Source organism: Prunus mume, linkage group LG1 (genome assembly GCF_029339155.1).
Source record: "Prunus mume cultivar Tortuosa linkage group LG1, ASM2933915v1, whole genome shotgun sequence".
NCBI lineage: Eukaryota > Viridiplantae > Streptophyta > Magnoliopsida > Rosales > Rosaceae > Prunus > Prunus mume.
The window spans coordinates 26,515,979-26,537,062 of NC_142698.1; the positions used below are offsets into that span (position 1 = coordinate 26,515,979).

The 21,084-nt window shown below is 36.5% G+C and overlaps 1 protein-coding gene across 3 annotated transcripts; it reads left to right on the forward strand.

Moving 5' to 3' along the window:
- The first annotated feature begins 351 nt into the window (after window positions 1-351).
- On the forward strand, window positions 352-20,856 carry NRPC1 (nuclear RNA polymerase C1). Of its 3 annotated transcripts, none has more exons than XM_008224340.2 (28): window positions 381-634; window positions 831-933; window positions 1,040-1,169; window positions 1,479-1,631; window positions 1,756-1,933; window positions 2,048-2,232; window positions 2,415-2,524; window positions 2,685-2,784; window positions 4,028-4,243; window positions 4,343-4,491; window positions 4,584-4,722; window positions 4,812-4,952; window positions 6,365-6,553; window positions 6,692-6,899; window positions 8,079-8,172; window positions 9,279-9,513; window positions 9,782-9,973; window positions 11,203-11,301; window positions 13,746-13,949; window positions 14,026-14,301; window positions 15,904-16,051; window positions 16,166-16,317; window positions 16,757-16,912; window positions 16,991-17,107; window positions 17,247-17,374; window positions 19,131-19,335; window positions 19,469-19,671; window positions 20,330-20,856. In XM_008224340.2, the coding sequence occupies exons 2-28, from the start codon at window positions 851-853 to the stop codon at window positions 20,415-20,417; spliced, it is 4,278 nt and encodes a 1,425-aa protein (XP_008222562.1). In that variant the 5' UTR covers window positions 381-634; window positions 831-850; the 3' UTR covers window positions 20,418-20,856. The 3 variants fall into 3 exon arrangements, with proteins under 3 accessions (XP_088900955.1, XP_008222562.1, XP_088900952.1); XM_089044826.1 differs by having other exon boundaries at window positions 382-634; window positions 828-933; XM_089044829.1 differs by lacking the exons at window positions 16,757-16,912; window positions 16,991-17,107; window positions 17,247-17,374; ... (1 more) ...; window positions 19,469-19,671; window positions 20,330-20,856 and adding an exon at window positions 16,470-16,750 and having other exon boundaries at window positions 352-634.
- The last annotated feature ends 228 nt before the right edge of the window (window positions 20,857-21,084 follow it).

The window sequence follows — 21,084 nt, forward strand, 5'->3', positions numbered from 1 at the left end:
TTGAACCTCTGCTTTCATGAATGGAGATGGAAGAACTCAACCTACTAAATAATTTTTAAATTCATTACATATTATTAAATACACGATAAATTGGAATATATCCGTCTGATGTGACTCTCACATGCGATTTTTTGATGGGCACCATGAATGGGGAGGGCACGGTCCAGTCTGATTCGGTTTTCATTTTGCACCGGAATCGAAATCGGTATTATTTAACCAGTGCGATTCTGTTTGGTTTTAGTGAATTCTTTTATGATTTTTTTCGATTTTTTCTATGTGATACTGTTCGATGTTCTAGCTTTTCGGCCCCATGCCCACCCCTACCATGAGGGTATCATCAATAATTTTATGAGACACCCTATGATCAATGCAATTTGGCAAGAAAAAAATAGGGGAAAAAAAAAAGAAAAAAGGAAAAAAAAAGAAACAAAACTATAAATTGTTCACGTATATGTCGACTGTGCAGCCCTTTACCCAGCCAGCCTAAAACCCCAACCCAAAACCTTTCTGTGCTGTCGGCCCCCCATCTCTCACTACCCGTCAACACTGAGTGCTCTCTCTCTTTCTCGAATCAACTGCACATGTTCCTGCGCCTTCTCCATTGAAGCTACGCAGTCGGCGCCATCTCCATTTGGTATTTGTTCTTTATTATATCTTTAAATTTGTAGCATAGTAATTTCGAAATGCAAAGAGACATCCTTTTATAATATTTCAATAGTTGTTATCAAGTTAGCCCGGAATTTTGAGTATTTCAATCTAGTTTTGTGGGCACAAATATATCTCCAATTAACCAATTTTTATCTCCGTTTTTGTTTCTTCTCTCGAAGTAGTCTTTTTGTGGTGTTGATCAATGAGGACGATGAATAGAGGCCAAGCCAAGACCCTAATCTTCACCAAACAGCCCTTCATCGAAGACGAAGGGCATCGTAAAATGTAAGACCTCTTTTCTTTCTTTCTTGAATTTCAATTGGTTCAGTTTGATGCTAGTAAAATCATGTCGTTTTCGATTACTCAATGCCTGGTATCGTTGTGCCTGTAGAGAAAAATGGCAATTCAGCACCATGTCCGACACGGAGATTGTCAATATGGCTGAAACTCAAATTTATAAATGCAATTATTATGATCCCAATCAAAAGCCTATTGAAGGCGGCTTATTGGACCCCCGCTTGGTACACTCTCACCCTTGAATTGTTATAGAAAATGCTTTTGGTTATTGTTGAAGCATTTTTTGGTTGCTTTAATTGGATATTGTTGCAAGTTTAGATTTAGTGAATGAGTTATGCCAGAACAGTCACTACAATTGACTCACACACTGGATACCATTTTCCGCATTCCAATTTTCTTTGTATTAATTTCACGTGCATTCACATTTCACATGGACATTTCAAGTTTGAAATGATTAAATACAGAAGAAAGAATTACTATGTAGCATTCAAACTATGGAGTATGCTTTACTTGGCTGTCCTTGTTTGTTTCAGGGCCCAGCAAATAAGAGTAGTGGTGAGTGTGCGACATGTGGTGCGGTAATGAAGGACTGTCCAGGGCACTTTGGATTCTTGGTGCTTGCCCTCCCTGTTTTGAATGTTGGATATTTAAGTACTATCGTGGACATTTTGAAGTGCATTTGCAAGGTACAAGGATTGTGTTCCTTCCATTTGTGATTTCTTTCTAGTAACTTTTTATTGTTGAATTTTATTCACGAGGGGTTTCCATGATAAATTTCCACTATTATTATTATTATTATTATTTTTGTAGTTATGTTCTGGCATACTTTTGGAGGAGGGAATGCGCAACGACTTTTTGAAGAAGATGAGAAGTCCCAAGATGGAGCCTTTGAGGAAAACCGAGTTGATGAAAAAGATAGTGAAGAAGTGTAATAACTTGACAACCAATTATAGACCAGTGAAGTGCTCCAAATGTGGATTTATAAATGGTTTGGTTTCTATAATTTTTCTTTATACTTTCATCAAAAAAAATTTTTGGTGGCTGGAGCTTCTGTCATCTTTCAAAAAGCGTAGTGATTGCCTCGATATGTAATGTATGACAGGTTCAGTGAAGAAGGCCGTGGGTGTGCTGGGCATTATTCATGATCGTTCAAAACTTAATGGTGTTATGGATGACTTTCGAACAACGCTTTCTCACACGAAAGAGTCCAAGGCATCCTTTAATGTGGCAACTCATATGCTAAACCCTGCTAGAATTTATTCTCTGTTTAAAAGGATGGTTGATGAGGTACTTGTATATGAGAGTCTTAAGAACCCTTTAATTCTATAGAAGTTGATTATTTTGGTAACTTTAATTTTATAGTTGGTAAGCAAAAAAAAGGAAAAAAGAAAGAATATGGTGGATGCTAGCCATTTCCTTGCATCTCTGTTCCTCTTGAAGCAGATTTATGTATTCTCTTGTCATTGCAGGACTGCGAGTTGCTTAATCTTTCGAATAGACCAGAGAACCTCATCATGAAAAACATTGCTGTGCCACCTATAGCTATTCGGCCTTCTGTTATTGTGGATAGATCACTGAGGTTGTCTCAACATGCCATTTATTCACTTGCAGATTTTTTCTCCCTTTTTCTCTCATATGTTTTACTTAGGTGTCATCATATCCTTCTGCGGTATTCCAGTGGTTTTAAGGTGGCACAGTTGCAAATGATGCTGATTGTGTTTCAATTTTTCCTATTGCAGCAATGAAAATGACATTACAGAGAGGTTAAAGAGAATTATTCAATCCAATGCTATTCTTAGACGGGATTTATTAGAAGCAAAATCTGCACCCAAATGTTTGGTATGATAGAGGACACTTGTCTGACCTGGAGTACTGCAAGGCTTGTTGTATTGTGCCTTCAATGATGTCTTTGTTCATAGTTTATTGTTAGTGTAGTCTCCTTATTTACTTCACATTTGTACATGAAATTCTGCATGTTTGACTTGATATAGACTCCTTCCCAGGCATGAGTCCGAAATACTCGTTTCGTATGTGATGTTATGTGCTGGTGTGGTCAAGTAAATACTTGATATACTGTGTTTGACGTATGATGTGATTCCTGTTTGCGTGAGATATATGCTGATAAATATTTTAGTTTTGCTGAGAAATGATTCACATTCATGATTCACATTCATGATTTTATGCATTATTTTTTTGTTAGTTTACCAGATTACATTCTTCTGTTGTCTCTATAGTTTAAAACTCAAACAAGAACTCCTTTAGTTTTCTAGCCATATCACATTGGTCCAACATTTTGTCAATTTTGTCAACAGAACATGCATAAGTCACTCTCTTTTTTTGGTCAAACATATGCATACGTCACTCAGGAAAGTACAATTGGGGCCAAAAGGAGTGGTTTGCTGAAGTTGTTTGGGTAGAGGTGGGTGTGTCCTAGAACAGCTATGTATTGTTGCTATTGGAAAATTGTTTTGGTGCAGGGGCATTCAAGAAGTTGTATACTCTTTGAAGATGTGCTTGGCTTCATCATGGGTTGTTTGGTTGGAATGGAACAAGTGAATCTTTGAAGGCGAGAAGAGTTTGAACTCAGTTTGGGATAGATTATATATTTAGGTTCTATGTGGACTTCTTGTGCATAGATTTTAAGACATTCCCCTTAGCGAAGTTCTTCTGGATTGGGGAGGTGTGCTCTACTGAGAGTTGTCCAGGAAGCTTTTTTCTTTGTTTTGAACTGAGAGATGCTTGTTCTTGTATATTAGTTTATGTGTCTTGTTTTGGTTGGCTGACGGTAGGATTCTTATAAAAAGAAAAATAATCACATTCATTTATTGATATTTTTCCTACGTTAACTTCTATATGTTTCTATAGCGGTTCACTAGAACTTTGCGTGTGCTTTTTATGGTTTAGAATATCTGAGTTAATTATGAGGCCTCCTTCTGCACATGGCTGTAGTATCTTTCTTGTATGTGTATCTGAATATCTTTTTACATCTTGTTCTGCTGGTGAAGTTAAATGGTATAGTAGGTGTCACTTGTGGTTCCATATTGTGATTGTATAATGCTTAATGCTGAGAATTGTGGTCCAGGCTAGTTGGGATATACTTCAAGTTGAGGTTGCACAGTATATAAATAGTGACATTCGTGGTGTTCCCTTTTCCATGCAAACTGCCAAGCCATTGAGTGGTTTTGTACAGCGCCTCAAAGGGAAGGGGGGCCGTTTTCGTGGGAATTTATCAGGGAAGCGTGTTGAATATACTGGCAGAACTGTTATATCACCCGACCCTAATTTGAAAATCACTGAGGTTAGATGTTGTGCCAAAACCTGCGCCAAGCGTTCATGCTAGTTTAATTTATGTGCCTGTTGTTAGGTTTGTTTCCTCTGAAATTTTTATTGGATTTAGGTTGGAATCCCTATCAAAATGGCTCAAATCTTAACTTATCCAGAACGTGTTTCCCATCATAATATTGAGAAGTTAAGGCAGTGCGTCAGTAACGGACCTGATAAGTACCCTGGTGCCAGAATGCTCAGAAATCCTGATGGCACTGAATGGTAGGGGATTAACTTTTTTTTTCTTTCTGTTCTTTTCTTATATGGAAATGCTTGCTTTGATGGTGATTTGAATTTACTGTTTTGTGCTGAAGGTCCTTAAAGGTTAACAGAAAGAATGCTGCTGACGGACTCAAATATGGTGACATAGTTGAACGTCATCTAGAAGATGGGGACATTGTTCTTTTCAACAGACAACCAAGCTTGCATCGGATGTCTATCATGTGCCATAGGGTAATTACATATTTCAAATGAATTTTGTATATGTTTTTCACATGAATTTTATTGATATTTGGTCACACTTTATCAATTTGTGAATGCAGGCTAAGGTTATGCCTTGGAGAACATTGAGGTTTAATGAATCTGTTTGCAACCCTTACAATGCTGATTTTGATGGTGATGAAATGAATATGCATGTCCCACAAACAGAGGAGGCTCGGACAGAGGCTGTTTTGTTGATGGGGGTAAATTAGATTGAATCTTCACTTCATTGAGATATATGCCAATTGGTATCCATAAAACTACAGTTTTTCCCTACATTAAAACTTAAAAATTTTGCATTGGGATTATTTGAGCATTGTAGTGAGGGATTTACAAGAAAAGTTACCAGAGGATTGAGCTGACCATGACCTATCAACACGATTCGGATGCAAGGAGACTTTTAGGACATGAAGGCAATTCCAAATATTTTTATTACTATCTCTGAAGTTTATCATATAAGGAATGTCAAGTTATGCATATTGGAAAAGTGGCCTGGAACAATGACTTTAATGACAAAAAGGACTAAGGATGCAAAATTTTAAGCCTAACATTCAATTGGACCCTTTCTGGACCTTACCTTTCCATTGGACCCCTTATGGAACACAGAATGAGAATAATATTTTTTGAAGTTGGAACCAACCAACTGATGCATAAAGTGCCCTATGACATTATCATGACCGCTAGGAACAGGATCTTATAAGGAGGGATTCACTATTACAGGAATATACAAATTGCAGTTATTTTCATCACATGTTTGATTGATCTAAGAAAAGCCTCCTCATGTCCCACCCTAACCCAACCTACACACACAAGTCAATATAGTATTCAAATGGTTAGCTCTTTCAATCCTGAATCTCCTGAGCCATTGTTGTTTTATCTGGAATTAGGTTTACAGTGATTTATGTGCCCTTTTCGCTCCCAAGCTGTCTTTCTGTCAGCTTTGGTTTTTCTGTAATTTTATTTTATACCACTTGACTACAGGGGTAGTGACCCTTTAATGCTTTTTAGTTGAACGTTCTACTTATCTGCAGAGTAAGTGCATACGGGGCAGCTGAACAGCTCCTAAATTTTATAAAGAATGTACCTCAGCTAAGCTAGGACGTTTCTGAAACATCATTAGTTCCATCTTAGTTGTCTAGTTTGTCCCTTTTTAGACTTTGATTGACTATTTATCATGGACCGTTTCATTTATTTATTAACTTTCATGTGGGAAAATGAAATGAAATACTGCTTCATTTTACTGATCTGGGTTTGATGGGGGTGCTATTTGTCATGTACAAGTCTTTTAAAAGGAGAAATTTTAGAAAAGTGGACAAGTAATCCACCAATCATAGAAAGAAACAAGAAAACAAATACAGAGATCTACCACTATGAGAAAAAAAAAAAAAACCAATCCTAATCAAGACACTGCAGCCTTCCAATCACACAAAACGGTTGAAAGGGATGTATTCCTAAAAAAGGAGAAACAGAAACCCAGAGCGCTGCCCAGTACTTTGCCTTCTCCCACACCTCCTCCGCTTCCCCCCCCCCCTCCCCGGGCATCTTCTGTTGCTTATGCTTCTGTTGACTGTTCACTGCATTTTGTTTTCATGTAACATTTCAGTGTATTTTTCAGGTGCAAAACAATCTATGCACTCCCAAAAATGGAGAGGTTTTGGTTGCTTCCACTCAAGATTTTCTAACATCCTCTTTCCTTATAACAAGGAAGGACACATTTTATGACCGTGCATCCTTTTCACTCATGTGTTCATATATGGGGGATGGAACGGATCCTGTTGACTTGCCAACACCTGCTGTAATTAAGGTGAGTTGCTAAAGCCATCATTTATTTCTATTGTGACACAATTGTACATATACACTTTGGAATTTTGGTCGAATGTCTATATCATTTCTTCTATATATATGTTCTTTTCCTAACTGAAACACAGTTGTCGTTTTGCAGCCAATAGAGCTATGGACGGGGAAACAATTATTTAGCGTTCTAGTACGCCCAAATTCAAATGTGAGAGTCTATCTAAATTTTACTGTTAATGAGAAATCATACAGCAAGACTGAAGATGGAGGACCTGAAGCAATGTGCCCAAATGATGGGTTTGTTTATTTTCGTAACAGTGAGCTCATAGCTGGCCAACTTGGGAAGGGTACCTTAGGTCAGTCTTTTGACAATATATGTTTTTTTTAGTAGTTCTACATTTTTTAAAATTGAAGCACAAGTAATAAGATGTATCATTTTTGGTACATTTCTCAAATTAAATATTTGAGGGCCAATTTTATTGTCCTAGATAGGTTCATGGTGCTGGTGCCAGGGCATATGAAATATCAACCTGTTAAAGTAGCATATCTATGGTGCTGTATTGGACCCGAATTGGTTCAACAAAGTTGGTTGAGATTTTAAAATGATACAAAGTGGTAGAATAGGAATTTACTATATGAACATGGCCATTCTTCTGTTGTTGGAAGTTGTCAGGGGCATTTGCAGAAGGTTCTGAAGGGCTCTCTCCTCTATATGATGAAATCTGGTCTACGTGGTATTTCACTTAGAAAGAAATCAGGACAAATTTGTGTTGCTCCAAAGAGCAGGAGTGGTTCCATTCTCTGGATTCAAGAGAAGATAATTGGAAAATTGGATAGAGCAATGTATTGACTGTGATGGAAGGTGACCTACTTTCAACTTTTGAGGCGTACTAATCTGTACCTGAAGTTGGCCTGCTTTATATTTAAGTGTGGTTTCTCTGCTCATTTATTGGTTATCCTGACTAGTGATTCCTGAGCTTTTATGTCCTCAAAGTATGACGGTTAGTGTTTGTAGTGGTAGCTTTGGAGCAGGTGAGTAGCCAGATTAGGTCATGTATATTTAAGAATTTTAATTCATTCTAGGGTATTTTGACTGATGGCTTATAGGAAAGGGTGATATATGTGTTGCTTTTACTCATTTAAGATGTGAGGAGGGTGTACAGGATGTGGGCTGCTGTAACTAAAGGCAGTGCAGAGTGTATTTACTTGAAAGATGCTGATCCCTCTGTTGTTGGAATCGGTCAGGGGCATTTCCAGAAGGTTCTGAAGGGCTCTCTCCTCTATGTCACTCATAGCTTCTACTAAAAAAAACCTTATAACCATACGTTCAGTTGAAAATTTCCCAAGTACTTTAGACCTGTGTTACAAATCTCCATTGTGTTGGATGCTAATGTTTGTTAGCTAGTTAAGTTGATTGATTGGAAGCTTAAATTTTTTCTGAGCTGTGGCTTGTTTTTTGGAGTTTTTCTTTGTCAGCTTTGGATATTTGAGCAAGTGATATTGATATTCACAGTTTTGCATTTGTATCACTTTAGGAAATGGCAATAAGGATGGACTTTACTCTGTACTTCTCAGAGACTACAAAGCTCATGCAGCTGCTTCTTGCATGAATCGCCTAGCTAAGTTAAGGTATTATCAAGCCCAGTTTTTCTTGAATGCAAGCTTCTTTTAGTCCATCTTGGTTGTGTTCATCGTAATTCACATTCGAATTTAATTTTTTTTCTTCTGATTTCTAATTTAGTTTTTGTTGCAGTTTATTTTCAAGCACTAAAAGAAGTAGGGCTAAAAGTGACTCAACATGTTGAATACGACCTCTTTATATATATAAAGGATGGCTAAAAGTGACTCAACATGTTGAATACAACTTCTTTATATATATATATATATATATATACAGAAATTCTCCTATGCGGACATCCGGACGCTATTATCATGCTGACGCCATGTATTTTCTACTACCCCTCCCTACTTTCCTCCCTATTTACAATGGCATCCGTACGATAATAACGGTCATCCGGATGAGATAATAACTGTATATATATGTATATATACTTTTTCACTCAAATTGGAATTTGCAACAGATGGAATGGAATTGATGAATTCTACTTAGACTTATGAAATTTTGTATAGAATATCAAAATGAAAAGTGACTCAATTTCTACCATTATTATGATATTCCTTATTCCAATTGGATACCCTAAATATTTTTCCTGTATCTTCTGACCAAAAAGAACAAAGAAAACCTAGTCTGACATGCATTTTTGAGTGCTCTAAGAACATTGTGTTGAGAGTTAGAATCCTTAGAATGTTTCTGTTTACAATATATTCTGTAGTTTTAATGGCTGTCAATCACTCATTTCTATTTTGCATGATGCTGTATAGTCTTCATGTCTTCCTATTTTATTAACTTCAGTGGAGTGGACTATTCTATGTCTTAGCATACAATTTTTTTTGTAGCTTTGATGGTTATCCTAACTCAGTTTCATACTGAATTATGCTGCATTTATTCTTGTCTTCATTTGAAAATGTCCAGCCTTAGTTACCTTGTATTGGTAAATTGGAAATTGTCTTAGTTTAATATTGTCAGTATTTTAAATATTATAGCTGGGCGTTTCAATTATTAATCACTTGTCTGTTATGATGCCTATATATTTTAAATGTGTTTTGTGAGCATTTATATTGTAAATACAACATTAGTATGTTATTAATATTGTTAGTATTTGCTTGGATTGCAGTGCTCGGTGGATTGGAAATCACGGATTCTCAATTGGGATTAGCGATGTACAACCAAGTGACAATTTGTACAATGAAAAGGAAAAGATAATTAAGGAGGGTTATAACAAATGTGCTGGTAAGATAAAGTTGTATAATGAAGGACAGCTACCACTTGAACCTGGTTGTGATGCGGCACAATCACTTGAGTCTGGGATAACTAAAATATTAAACAATATTAGAGATCAAACTGGAAAGGTGAGTTTTATATTTTATTATTTTGCTTATTATGCACTGAACTTCTGTTTTGAATTTCTTTTCTAGTGTATTTTGTTAAGTGTCAATCTCAAATCTTAGTAATTACTTCTTCGTCTTCATTTGCAATCTTAATGTTTGCTTTTGTGCTGTCAAGAAAGCTATTCATGGTAGCAGCTCAGTTTGTTTAGCAATTATTTCTATTTTCTATTGTCATCATATTTTCAGAGATGATGGTTTTGAAATAGCCTTTGACCTTTATTTTTCACAGTTGTGCATGCAAACGCTGCATTGGAGAAACAGTCCCTTGATCATGTCCCAGTGTGGTTCTAAAGGATCTCCTATCAATATTAGCCAGATGATTGCCTGTGTTGGTCAACAATCGGTTGGTGGTCGTCGTGCACCTAATGGATTCATAGATCGAAGCCTTCCTCACTTCCCTAGAAAAGCAAAAACCCCTGCAGTAAGTTCCGTACACTTTGTAACCAGTAATTCTATGTGTATGTGACATGTACTGTCAGTATGAAACCTACACAAAATATGCAGCATCTTTTCTTCGAGCATTGCATCCCCCTTCCCCCACAACCTACTTCTTGTTTTCACATTGTTTGGAACTAGGCACAAACAACTGATAATGATTTAAGATAATTTGGAGTCTGGATGGAGCACAATTGAAGAACCTTTAAGGATTATAAGGGCGCGAGGTAGATGAACTTTGGGACAGAGTGAAGGTTCTGGGCAGCTTTATGGGCATCTATTTTAGTTGATTTAGAGATTATGCCCATTCTTTTATAATGTTGGATTTTTTAGCAGCTCTGAAGCAAGATTTGAATTTTTCGTTTATCGTGTTCTATTTTACATCTTTTTGAGTTGTACTTTCTTGTATTTACTTGTTCCTTCCTAGATTGTCGATTCCTTGTCCACTCTTTGTAATTAGCTTTCCTACTTTAATAAAATTTAGCTTTCCTACTTTAATAAAATTATGTCTCTTTTCAAAACAAAGAAAAAATCTTTATTTTGTTTGAGGACAATTACTTTCTAAAAATATTTTCTGCAATTTTCATATTTAATGCGACTTAAAACATTTTGTCCACTCTATGTGTTTCTTAGTCTGGAAAAAAAAACTTCTCACTGGTAATACAAGATGTATCTTAGGACTAGCTAAAAAGTTGGATCATATCTGACTGCGTCACCCTAACTACTACCATTCATGAGCATTCAGTGGTGGACCCAGAATTTAACATTTGCAGGGGTGAACTTAAATCCTAAATTGACTAGACCAAAAATTCTAAAACAGCATAACCGAAACATAGAAATCAATAATGAAGCAACGTTTAAGAACTAGAGAGAAGGATATATAAAATTGCATGTGTATGAAACTGATATTCTCTGAGGGGGCAGCCTATGCTAGGTCCTAAAGTTTAAGTTTAACTAGAGTTCCTTCTGGCTCTAAAACATGTTCTTTAGTAAGTAAAAACATGTCTATAAAGAATTGAATTATAAAATTCATTGTCACTTAGGTAATGCATAATGAAATAAATTATGAAACATCTTTCAACATTGTGGTGGGGAACTTTTTTTTGTTATTCTTCATCCTTGTTTGTGTTTATAGCTCTAATATATATCTTGTTTGTAGGAAACCATTGGTCTATATTCTTGTGATTAAGGGTCATTCTGTTATTATTTATGCAGGCTAAAGGCTTTGTTGCTAGTTCCTTTTACAGTGGCTTGACAGCTACAGAGTTCTTTTTCCATACTATGGGTGGGCGAGAGGGGCTTGTCGATACAGCTGTATGTTAAATAGTTCTTACATTATGAAGCTTCTGAATCACATTATTAATCTGTGCATTTTTTCTATACTACTTGATTTGGACCTGAATTTTGCAACTCTTCTCATTGCATGACTTGTCAAATTTGCATATGGCATGCTACTGGAGCATTGATATGGCTAAAATACATTGGATGATAAAGACAATTCTAGATGGATAATGAATACAAGTGAGGCTACTGCTGATAAACATGTACATTTGCCCACTTAGGCTTAGAGTAGTAACTATTTTATGACATTGTTACTGGCCAAGCTCATTACTCTGGTAGTCATTCTTGTTTGTGTATTGCATGAGTTGATATAAGTTGGTAGTCCTGTATCCCAAAAACAGTCTAACTGTTTTTTTTTTTTTATAATTAGTTTTTAAGGAAGCATAAGTGTTATTACTAGTACCAGACAAGGTTATAAGAAAATGCAACATAGAGGACAAGAAGTCCACTTCAGTCAAACAAGCAGAATCTTTTTTTGAAACAATCGATAGTCTACATTACTCTAAATTAATCTAATCTATGGGGAGGGGGATTCGAACTTCGGTGCAAGGGGGCGGGCTCACTGCCCTGGCCAATTGGCTAAACTTCTGCAAACAAGCAGAATCTTAAACTACATCAAAAATATCAGACCCAAACATTTAACCTACAGCAAGCTACCAATAACAAAATATCTGAAAAAGATACATCCCTAAACTCTATAGAAACTGATGCCCAGAGCAAACCACAACCTGACATTGTCTCGTTAGTCCTCAACCTGTCTCCCTCCTACTATAATCCTTGAAGATTCTTCTGTTCCTCTCCATCTAAATCACCCGAAATATAACTGAAACCATGCATCCCTAGATGACCTTGGCCTTCTTCATACTAGCTGATACTTTATGCTTCTCACAAAGAAATGAAATACAACTCATTGGAATTACCCAATACACCTTTCAGCCATAGCCAAAAACTCGCTGCAAATTCAAATGTCAAAAAGGTGGTCGACAGTTTCCTCTTTCTATTTACACATTATACACCAATGCAAAAATCCAGTTGAATCTAGCCTCCATCTTCTTGCAGAGTCCTGGTGAGATATAAAAGAACACTATCTACTAGTAACAGCATCAAGATGATTTTCCCAGCTCAACAAATTCCTTCTAAACCCAAAATTACATCTTACAGGATAATTAGAAGATTCAACGAAATTGGATTATGTAATCTAGGAAACATAAAGCCATGGAGACCCTGTGCGCCATAGAGACTCATTTTCTGTCTGAAACCTCCACAGCCACTTGCCCAATAAAAGCCTTGGTTTTGGTCTCTGAATGACCTATTCCCAAGCCTGCCTTATCTTTGCTTTGAGACACTAAATCCCATCTGACTAAGTGGTCTTTCTTGTCCTCCCCAAATCCAATGGAAATTTCTCACAAAACCAGCGACCTCACTAGGTATCTTAAATAAAGAAATGCAATAAGTTGGCAAGCTTCCAAGCACAGCTTGAGTTAAAGTAAATCTCCTCCCTTTTAAGAGAGACCTTCTTCCAACTTTGAAACCTCTTTTTCATCTTCTTTATTACCGGATTCCTAAACCTTGCAGCTCTAGGATTCCCTCCTAAAGCAAGGCCTGAATATTTTAGAGGCCAAGACAGCCATGAATTTGCCAACCATTCCTAACACAGCGTCATAACCTTGTTTTTTGTTCATATGTTCAAATTACGGTGATCCTTGTTTAAGGTTAAGCACATGTAAGGCTTAATTTTTAAATTTTATGGAATGAGGTGGAGTGTTAGTATTGTTGAGCTTGGTCCGTTGTTGGGCCTATTTACAAGTGGCTTAAGCTTGATGGTATTTCACAGCTGTATTTATTCTCTATCAAGTACAAGGCACAAGAAAATATGAGTTCTTTTTTCAAGGATTACAATGAGCTTGAGGTGGTCTAGAATGGATTTTGGGAAGTTGAACTAGCATCGAGTTCTTGATAGCATTTTCTGCTCATTTTCATAAATTATCATAGCTCGCAGGATCCTTGAGCTAGAAGTTGTGGTCTGTGATTCAGATTTGGGTTTTGTGCTAAATATTGTGAATTATTCACATTTTTTGTGCTAAATAATGTGAGTTATTCACATTTTTTGTTTCTATTATGTTTATATATTCATTCAATGTGACGCTATTCTTATTTCATATGTGTAATCAATGTAAACTAGATATATGAAATATTGTCACTGATATTGTCTGATGGTGTAAAGTAAGATATATATCAAAACTTCAGGCCTTGCTGGAGCCGTCATCTCTTGGCTTTATGTGGGTCATTATGGCACAATGGTGCTTGAGAATAACATTTGAATGCATTGGTTTTCGTGGGGTTCGATTCTATCAGCCAAAGAGAGTGTTGTTTGGCTTGCATTTTTTATTTATATTCTTCTCTTATGACCATTGCAGGTGAAAACAGCTGATACTGGGTACATGTCTCGTAGATTGTCGAAAATTTTAGAGGACCTATCTGTCCAGTACGATAACACAGTACGGAATGCAAGTGGATGCATAGTTCAATTTTGTTATGGGGATGACGGTATGGATCCTGCAATGATGGAAGGAGAAGGGGGAGCTCCTTTAGATTTTCGTCGATTGTTTTTGAAAGCTAAGGCATGAAACCCTTTATTTAATTATTCGGAATTAATTGTAATTTTTTCATTGTTGAGTTGATAATGTTCATTTACAGGCCACGTGTCCTGCTGGAGAAAATGAAAGCTTGTCCCTTGAAGAAGTGTCTGAGATCGTGAAAGACCGGCTTTCAAAACAAGATATGACTCCTGATCGTGGTTGCTCTGCAGGTTTCAAAAGTTCTTTAGAGGAATTCCTGGATAAATATGCAAAAGAATTAAGAAAAACACATGATACTTTTGTGTTGGATCAAAGTCCAGCTTGGAAGGAAAAGTCTGCTAGTCTGGAGAAGATTGTCCAAAATATTTCTGGAGTTACTTGTAAACAGCTCGAGGTACTTGTTTTCTTATGTTCTAAAATTGGTCCCCTTTTTCTCTCTTTCTTTTGTTTATACTCTCTCTCTCTCTCTCTCTCTACATATTTGTATGTCTGTATATATGTACGTACCTATACATATATGCATGAAACCCGCAGTGCGCTTGTGCCAAAATAACGTTGGTCTAGGGTGTTTGAATGTTCAATGTGTTTTTTGCGAGTGCATTGCAGACATTCACACTTGATTTTTTCCACACACACACACACACACACATATATATATATATATGTATGTATGTATGTAATGTGCATGGCATGGTTAATATTTATATATATATACATATATATCAATGGTATATATATCAATGAGCATGCCACGTAATGTGATCTATAATATAACGGTTAATTTTTTATGGAAAATTTTCTGTGCTTTACATGGAGCAAAGATTAGGTAGATAGGAGAGAATGGTGTGGGTCAGAGCATTTTGTGGTGGGGATTTCTTTGAGGTGAAGGCTTTCTCTTGACGAGAAGTCTGGAATCCAAAATTGGGTTTCTTTATTTGGACTCGGTTCCTGATAAATTTTTTGCCACTATTAATGTGATACATAGAGGATAGTTTTGATATATTATATGGTGTACGTGGGCCAGACAGGTGGTGTCAGATTTCCATTGCAGTAGAGGTATGGGTTTCATTGTTTGGGATCTACTGGGTGTTCGTAGGACTGTGAAGGACATGCTTCATGCTTGTATGATGGCAGAGGAGATCTATTAGAAAGTTTGGAAAATTGTTCCATCATGCAGGTTTCGGTATTTTTGGCTATAAACGAATAGAAGATGGGCTGCAGTTTCTAAGATGACATTTTGGGTGGACAGATAGAAGCCCTTCACCTTTGTGTCTTCAGAGTTTAGATTTTGTTCTTTTTGTGCTTGACCTAATGCTTTACTGCTGCTGTTTTCTAATTAAATCTTTGCACGGTATTTGACAAAAATAAAAATAAAAATTGTTCCAATCCCAATTTTTGGAATGTTTGAATGCTAAGTGCCAGGCTTTCAGGTGAGAGGATAGCTACAACTTATAGAAATCAGTCTATGTCTGATGTGGTTTATTGAAGGAGGAGAGTTGTTTTGCAGTTTGAGTTTCCATCCAATAAGCTTAGGCTTTTGCTTATAAGATTGAGTAATTGATGTTGCACTTAGCTGTTTCCTTTTTCTAACTAGTCTCCAGCAAATCAAGCTCTTGTCTGGTCTTGATATAGCACTGGTGGTGAAAAGTTACCTCAATCAGATCTATTAACTCTCTTCTATTTTGGCTTTAGTGAGCAGTGTTAATTGTCAATTTGTATGTTTCTGCTCACTGTGTTATGCAATCTGTGTTGGTAGTTTGATTTCTGTAATGGCATAAACCCTCCTTTGTTGGGGCTGTCATTTGTACGCAAATCTTGAATTTTCCTCTGTTTAATCAATGACATTGAATGATTTTCACACCCAAAAAAATCTGTATTATGTAACGTTTGGGTGTTGTCTTGGTGTCCATTGTATACCTTTGTGTGCTAGAGTTTGCCCTTTATATTTTCTAGAGTTTGTTGCCTCTATTAAATTTCCTTTACATCCAAATTGTAGGTTTTTCTCAATACTTGCATTTCTCGTTATCATTCAAAAAAAGTCGAAGCTGGAACAGCAATTGGAGTAATTGGAGCTCAAAGTATTGGCGAACCTGGGACACAGATGACACTGAAAACTTTTCACTTTGCTGGGGTTGCAAGCATGAGTATCCTTTGTTCATTTGCTTATCTATTTTGAGGGAAGATAAATATATATCAACTTCATGCCCTTTTGGATATTTACTGGCTGTGTTTCAATTTGATCCTTAACAATATGTTAGACGTTACACTTGGAGTCCCTCGTATCAAGGAAATAATAAACGGAGCAAAAAAGATCAGTACACCCATTGTTACTGCAATACTTGAGCATAATAATAATGCGAAATTTGCACGGGTGGTGGCAGGTCGGATTGAGAAAACAATGCTTGGGCAGGTATGTATGTAACTAATTTGTTAGAGATGCTGTGAATTTAACTTATATTTTTGTTTGCTTCATGTATTGATGTGCTTCAAGTTTTCAACTGAAAGTGAAAAGTTAACAATGCAAATTGGCGTTTCTCTTTCTCTACGTCTTTGGATTGCTAGGTTAATGGTTTTCTTAACTGTAACTTGGATTGTTCAGCAACTACTTTGTTAGAAACTCAAACAAGTGGTTTGATATGTTTCGGGATGTTTTAAGGTAAAGATTGATGTTCTGGTTGTAGTTTATGTTATTTCAGGTATAATGGTTTGTTGGACTCATATGGATCTAAAACTATTGAACAATTAATTTGATATTTCTCAAATTTATTGTTTCTGTTGACTTGCATAGTGCTGTCTCCTCTCCAACTCCATGCATGATCTTACTTACAAATTTGGATATTATTATGAAGGTCTCTAAGAGTATAAAAATTGTAATGACTTCAAGATCGGCATCCATAGTCATCACTCTTGATATGGTCATGATTCAAGATGCACACTTGTCTATAGATGCTAATGTCGTAAAAGAATCAATTTTACGAACTCCGAGAATCAAACTGAAGCAAGAGGTGAGAATACATGTTAGTTTTCTAATTTTTTTTATGTTCTTAACTTCTTAATATCTCATGGTCACATCTACTATGCAGCATGTTAAGGTTTTGGATATCAGAAAATTGGAAATTCTTCCTCAGGAGGCTGATAGAAGTAGACTCCATTTTAACCTCTACTATTTAAAGAGTGTGCTCCCAAAAGTTATAGTAAGGGTGAGGCTTCTTGAATTTCTTTTTCCTGAATATTGCTTTTTATGGATGACACTGCTTTTTTTTTTCTTTCTCTTGTTTCAGTTTGCCATGCTTAGAATGTTTGGTGCAGATGTGATTCATTACATTCTTTCAATAACAGGGTATAAGCACTGTTCAACGTGTTGTCATTGATGCAAAAGAAGTTAAAAAGAATAAAAAGGATCTTGAAGTTACATGTGCTGATGGTGATAAAAGAGAAGAAAAGGAGTACAAGTTGTTTGCAGAAGGGTGAGTTTGTTCTGAAATTTATTTTGCTAGTTTTACTAGCTTTTGAACCGGCTTCATGTTACACCTCTTTAAAGTATTGTGTTGGCATATGTTTGTTCCCCATGTTTTATTTTAGGTCTCATGCAAGTTGGTGATTCATTTATCTTTCTATTGGCGTCATTCAGCATACTTCTTGTTGCACATTTAGTTAGTTGTCTTTTCCAAATTGCATGGTTTATTCATGTTGCCATGTCAATTTTTGGCTGCTGAACTTCGTAAACAAATTTATTTATCACAAAATCACTTCCAGAGAGAACACTACCTAGGTTGGTTTGGCCTGTGCTTCAGTAACTTCACCTTTTAATAATGATCAACATTCCAAGTAAGAGAGCTCCAAACAGGAATCTCTCTATGTACTTGTCTTCAACTTCTGTTCTGGAAAAGAAGGAAGATCAAACAACCAATGAAGCATAGGAGCCAAACGTGACATATTTCAGACCCTAGTCATGTGTTTTCCCCATGAAAGAAAGTTTCTAGTTTTCATTAGTGAAGCTGCCTTACCAAGAAAAGATTGTTTTTTTTTTTTAAAAGGAAACAAATTTTATTGCAATAAACAATAAAATACAGAAATGCCAAAGTGGCCACAAAGAAACAGATACAAAGAAAGAGCAACTAGACTGAACAAACCCTAAGCTACTAGCAAAAGAACCCCAGTAGCACACACAACTTGTAGCTAGGAAATGGCTGCTTTCCAATCCAGCCAAATAACCCTAAAGGACATATCTCTAAAGACTGAAGAAGTCGAGGTCCATAGTGAAGAACATAGTCTAACTTTATCCCATAATTCCTCTGTTTCACGACCTGCTTGGTCCTAAAAAATTAATCTGTTTCGTTATAACCAAACCACCCAAAGAACAGCCAATACACTACAGCCCCGTAAAACATTGGCTTTCTTCCTGTTCCCGGGGATTCTGTGCTTCTAGGACAAGAAAGACTGGCAGCCCTTGGGCATGACCCAACTGACTCCGAACTCCCTAAACAATCGAAACCATAGGTTCAAAGTCACCGGGCACTGTGGTCAGTCGATTCTAAGCAGTTCTTGTAAAGAATGCACAATTGAGGGCTAAGACAGGAAAAGGGTCTTCTTCTTTGAAGCATGTCACACGTATTAGCCTTCCCATGAGCCATAATCTAAGCAAAAACTTTCACTTTAGATTGCTAGATCAAATCATGTTGCTGGAATATATTGTCAGCTTCATTGAGGAGCAAAAGTCTGTAATAAGATTTGACAGAAAAATACCCCGTTGCTTAGCAAAGAAAAGATTATCATTATCCTGAATGAAGGCAAACATAATAGATGAGAAATATCCAAAAATGATGTGGAAGAGGGAAACGAGAGGGTTGTACATATGCTAACATTATTGCTTCCTTATCTTTAATCCTTTGAATTTCTTTTTCCCTTTCCTGTCTTGCTTCATATGTTGTGACGACGCAAGTATCTTATTAAAAGTATTAGTATATTTCCTATGATGAGAGGTGCCCTCAAAGAACATGGTAGTTTCATCGCTGGCATGACAGAAAGCAAGAAAACTAAGTGGATTATGCGCTATGCAATATAACGACAGGCGTGAGCAGTTTTGAATTAATGTGCTTCTGGTATTTTTGATCATATTGATACTTTAAGTGCTAGCTGTTATTTACTTGACAAAAAAAAGTGAGATTCTAAAAGCCAGCTGTTGTTTCTTTAATCTTAATATCTCTTGTGCCAACTTTTTAGCACGGGTCTTCTGTCGGTAATGGGCACTGAAGGAGTTGATGGTTGTAAAACCACAAGTAATGATGTTATGGAAGTGCAGCGGACACTTGGAATTGAAGCTGCGAGAGTTTGTATCATTGAGGAGATAAAGCATACTATGAAATCGCATGGAATGAACATAGATGATCGCCATATGATTTTTTTAGCGGATGTGATGACGTATCGGGTGAGTAGTTTCCGTTGATACTGAATCTTTTGACTGGAAAGCTAAAAAGAAAAATTGGAATACACTTAATATATTAGAGATATGCAAATGTGGTGAGGATGTATATTCATGTGTTAATTATTTTGCATGACAGGGTGAAGTTCTTGGAATCACAAGATTCGGTGTTCAGAAGATGGACAAAAGTGTTTTGATGATGGCTTCATTTGAACGGACAGATGATATTCTATTTAATGCATGCGTAAATGGGAGAGTTGACAAGGTTGAAGGAGTAAGTGAAAGCATAATCATGGGTATACCAATGCAGATAGGCACTGGAATATTTAAAGTTAGACAAAGGTGAGAATGTTATATTTATACATGAGTTTTAAAGTCTGGATCTTTATATTTTCTTATGTTGCACATGTATGCCCCAGATTTTTCAGTAATTTAGATTTGGAAGTGATAGGGAAGTGTGGAATATAATATGTCCTCATAATATGAATATTTGGGAGGTAATGCTGTACTAACCTTCCAGAACTTAATAACTTATCAAAATATATTTCACCTTATTTTTCGATCAACTCTGGTTGTTACAACTTCTGCATATCTCCTGGAGAAGTTAATTCTGTACTTGCCCAGTCTCCTGGTTTTACCATATCAAATGTGCAGTCGGCATGCTGTCAAGCTGACTATTTGTTAAAATTAAATGGATCAACTCCATCCTGTCTTAGAATATCTATTAATGAATCATCTGCTTTTAGTTTTCTTTAGACCATCCATCCTACAGGTGGTATATGTGATAGCAGGTTGTCTGTTTCCTTCTACTTCTATATATAACAAGAGACATTCATGGATATTTGAGAATGGCATAAAATATCTGCCTTCAGTATTACTCCCAATGCGTATCAATATTTTCTTTTTCTTGGTTTTGATGCACTGACTGCCTGTTGATGCCGACTTTCTTAAGTGAACCTCCCAGAAGCTTTAACCAAATTTTTTTTTTTTCCATGAGCAGAGTTTCTTCTGATTTGAGGCAGCCCACATATTTGGGACCAAATTCAGACGTGGAACTGCATTATGGGCCACACCCAAGTCTAACTTGAGCGGAACAAAAATAGTTGTAAATCACCTCATTTTACCAAAGCAAATGCATATGTTGCCTTCGTGTTTCTATATGAGAATTGACTGAAGCATTGTGATGGTCCTGGAAGACTAGTGCAGAATGTCAAATGAAGATGGGGGGCGTGGTAGCAATCCAATCTTCGGTGCTCTGCCAATTGAACTGAGAATGTTGAATGAATATGGGGGACATGGTACATGTCAGATTTCTAGTCATCTTATGTAAACTTGTCAGATTCATTGCGGCTTTAGCTTGCCTACAAGATTTGTGCAAAGACAAGTAGTTTTCCCAATTTAACATTATACTCTGTACAGTATACTTGTATATACTTTTGATAGTTTTGAGCTTCAAAATTGGCATCATGTAACTTTGATAGAGTGAATGTTGAGAAACCTAAAAAATATGTTTCGGAAGTCGTCTCATCATGGTGGTCTCGATTGCTACTTAAACATACATAACAGCAGCATGTAAGCACTTTGGACGAGATCTCTCGTCCCAGTAGTCTTTGGCAAAACCAAAATGGAGCTCAAAGAGGAAACCTGAATGTAGGTTGGTTCGTTATGATTTTTCTTGCTTCGACAGTGCTCTTTTCCATTCATTCTTTTATGTCACCAGCTCTTTTTCTAAAAGATGTTCTGTGAAGTAATTTT

What these genes read in the sequence shown, in the direction of transcription:
- NRPC1 (XM_008224340.2), top strand. Translation starts at nt 851, where the DNA reads ATGAGGACGATGAATAGAGGCCAAGCCAAGACCCTAATCTTCACCAAA. An exon ending in AGGGGCTTGTCGATACAGCT is followed by an intron (nt 11,302 to 13,745) that starts GTATGTTAAATA and finishes TGACCATTGCAG; the next exon opens with GTGAAAACAGCTGATACTGG. An exon ending in AGAAAACAATGCTTGGGCAG is followed by an intron (nt 16,318 to 16,756) that starts GTATGTATGTAA and finishes ATTATTATGAAG; the next exon opens with GTCTCTAAGAGTATAAAAAT.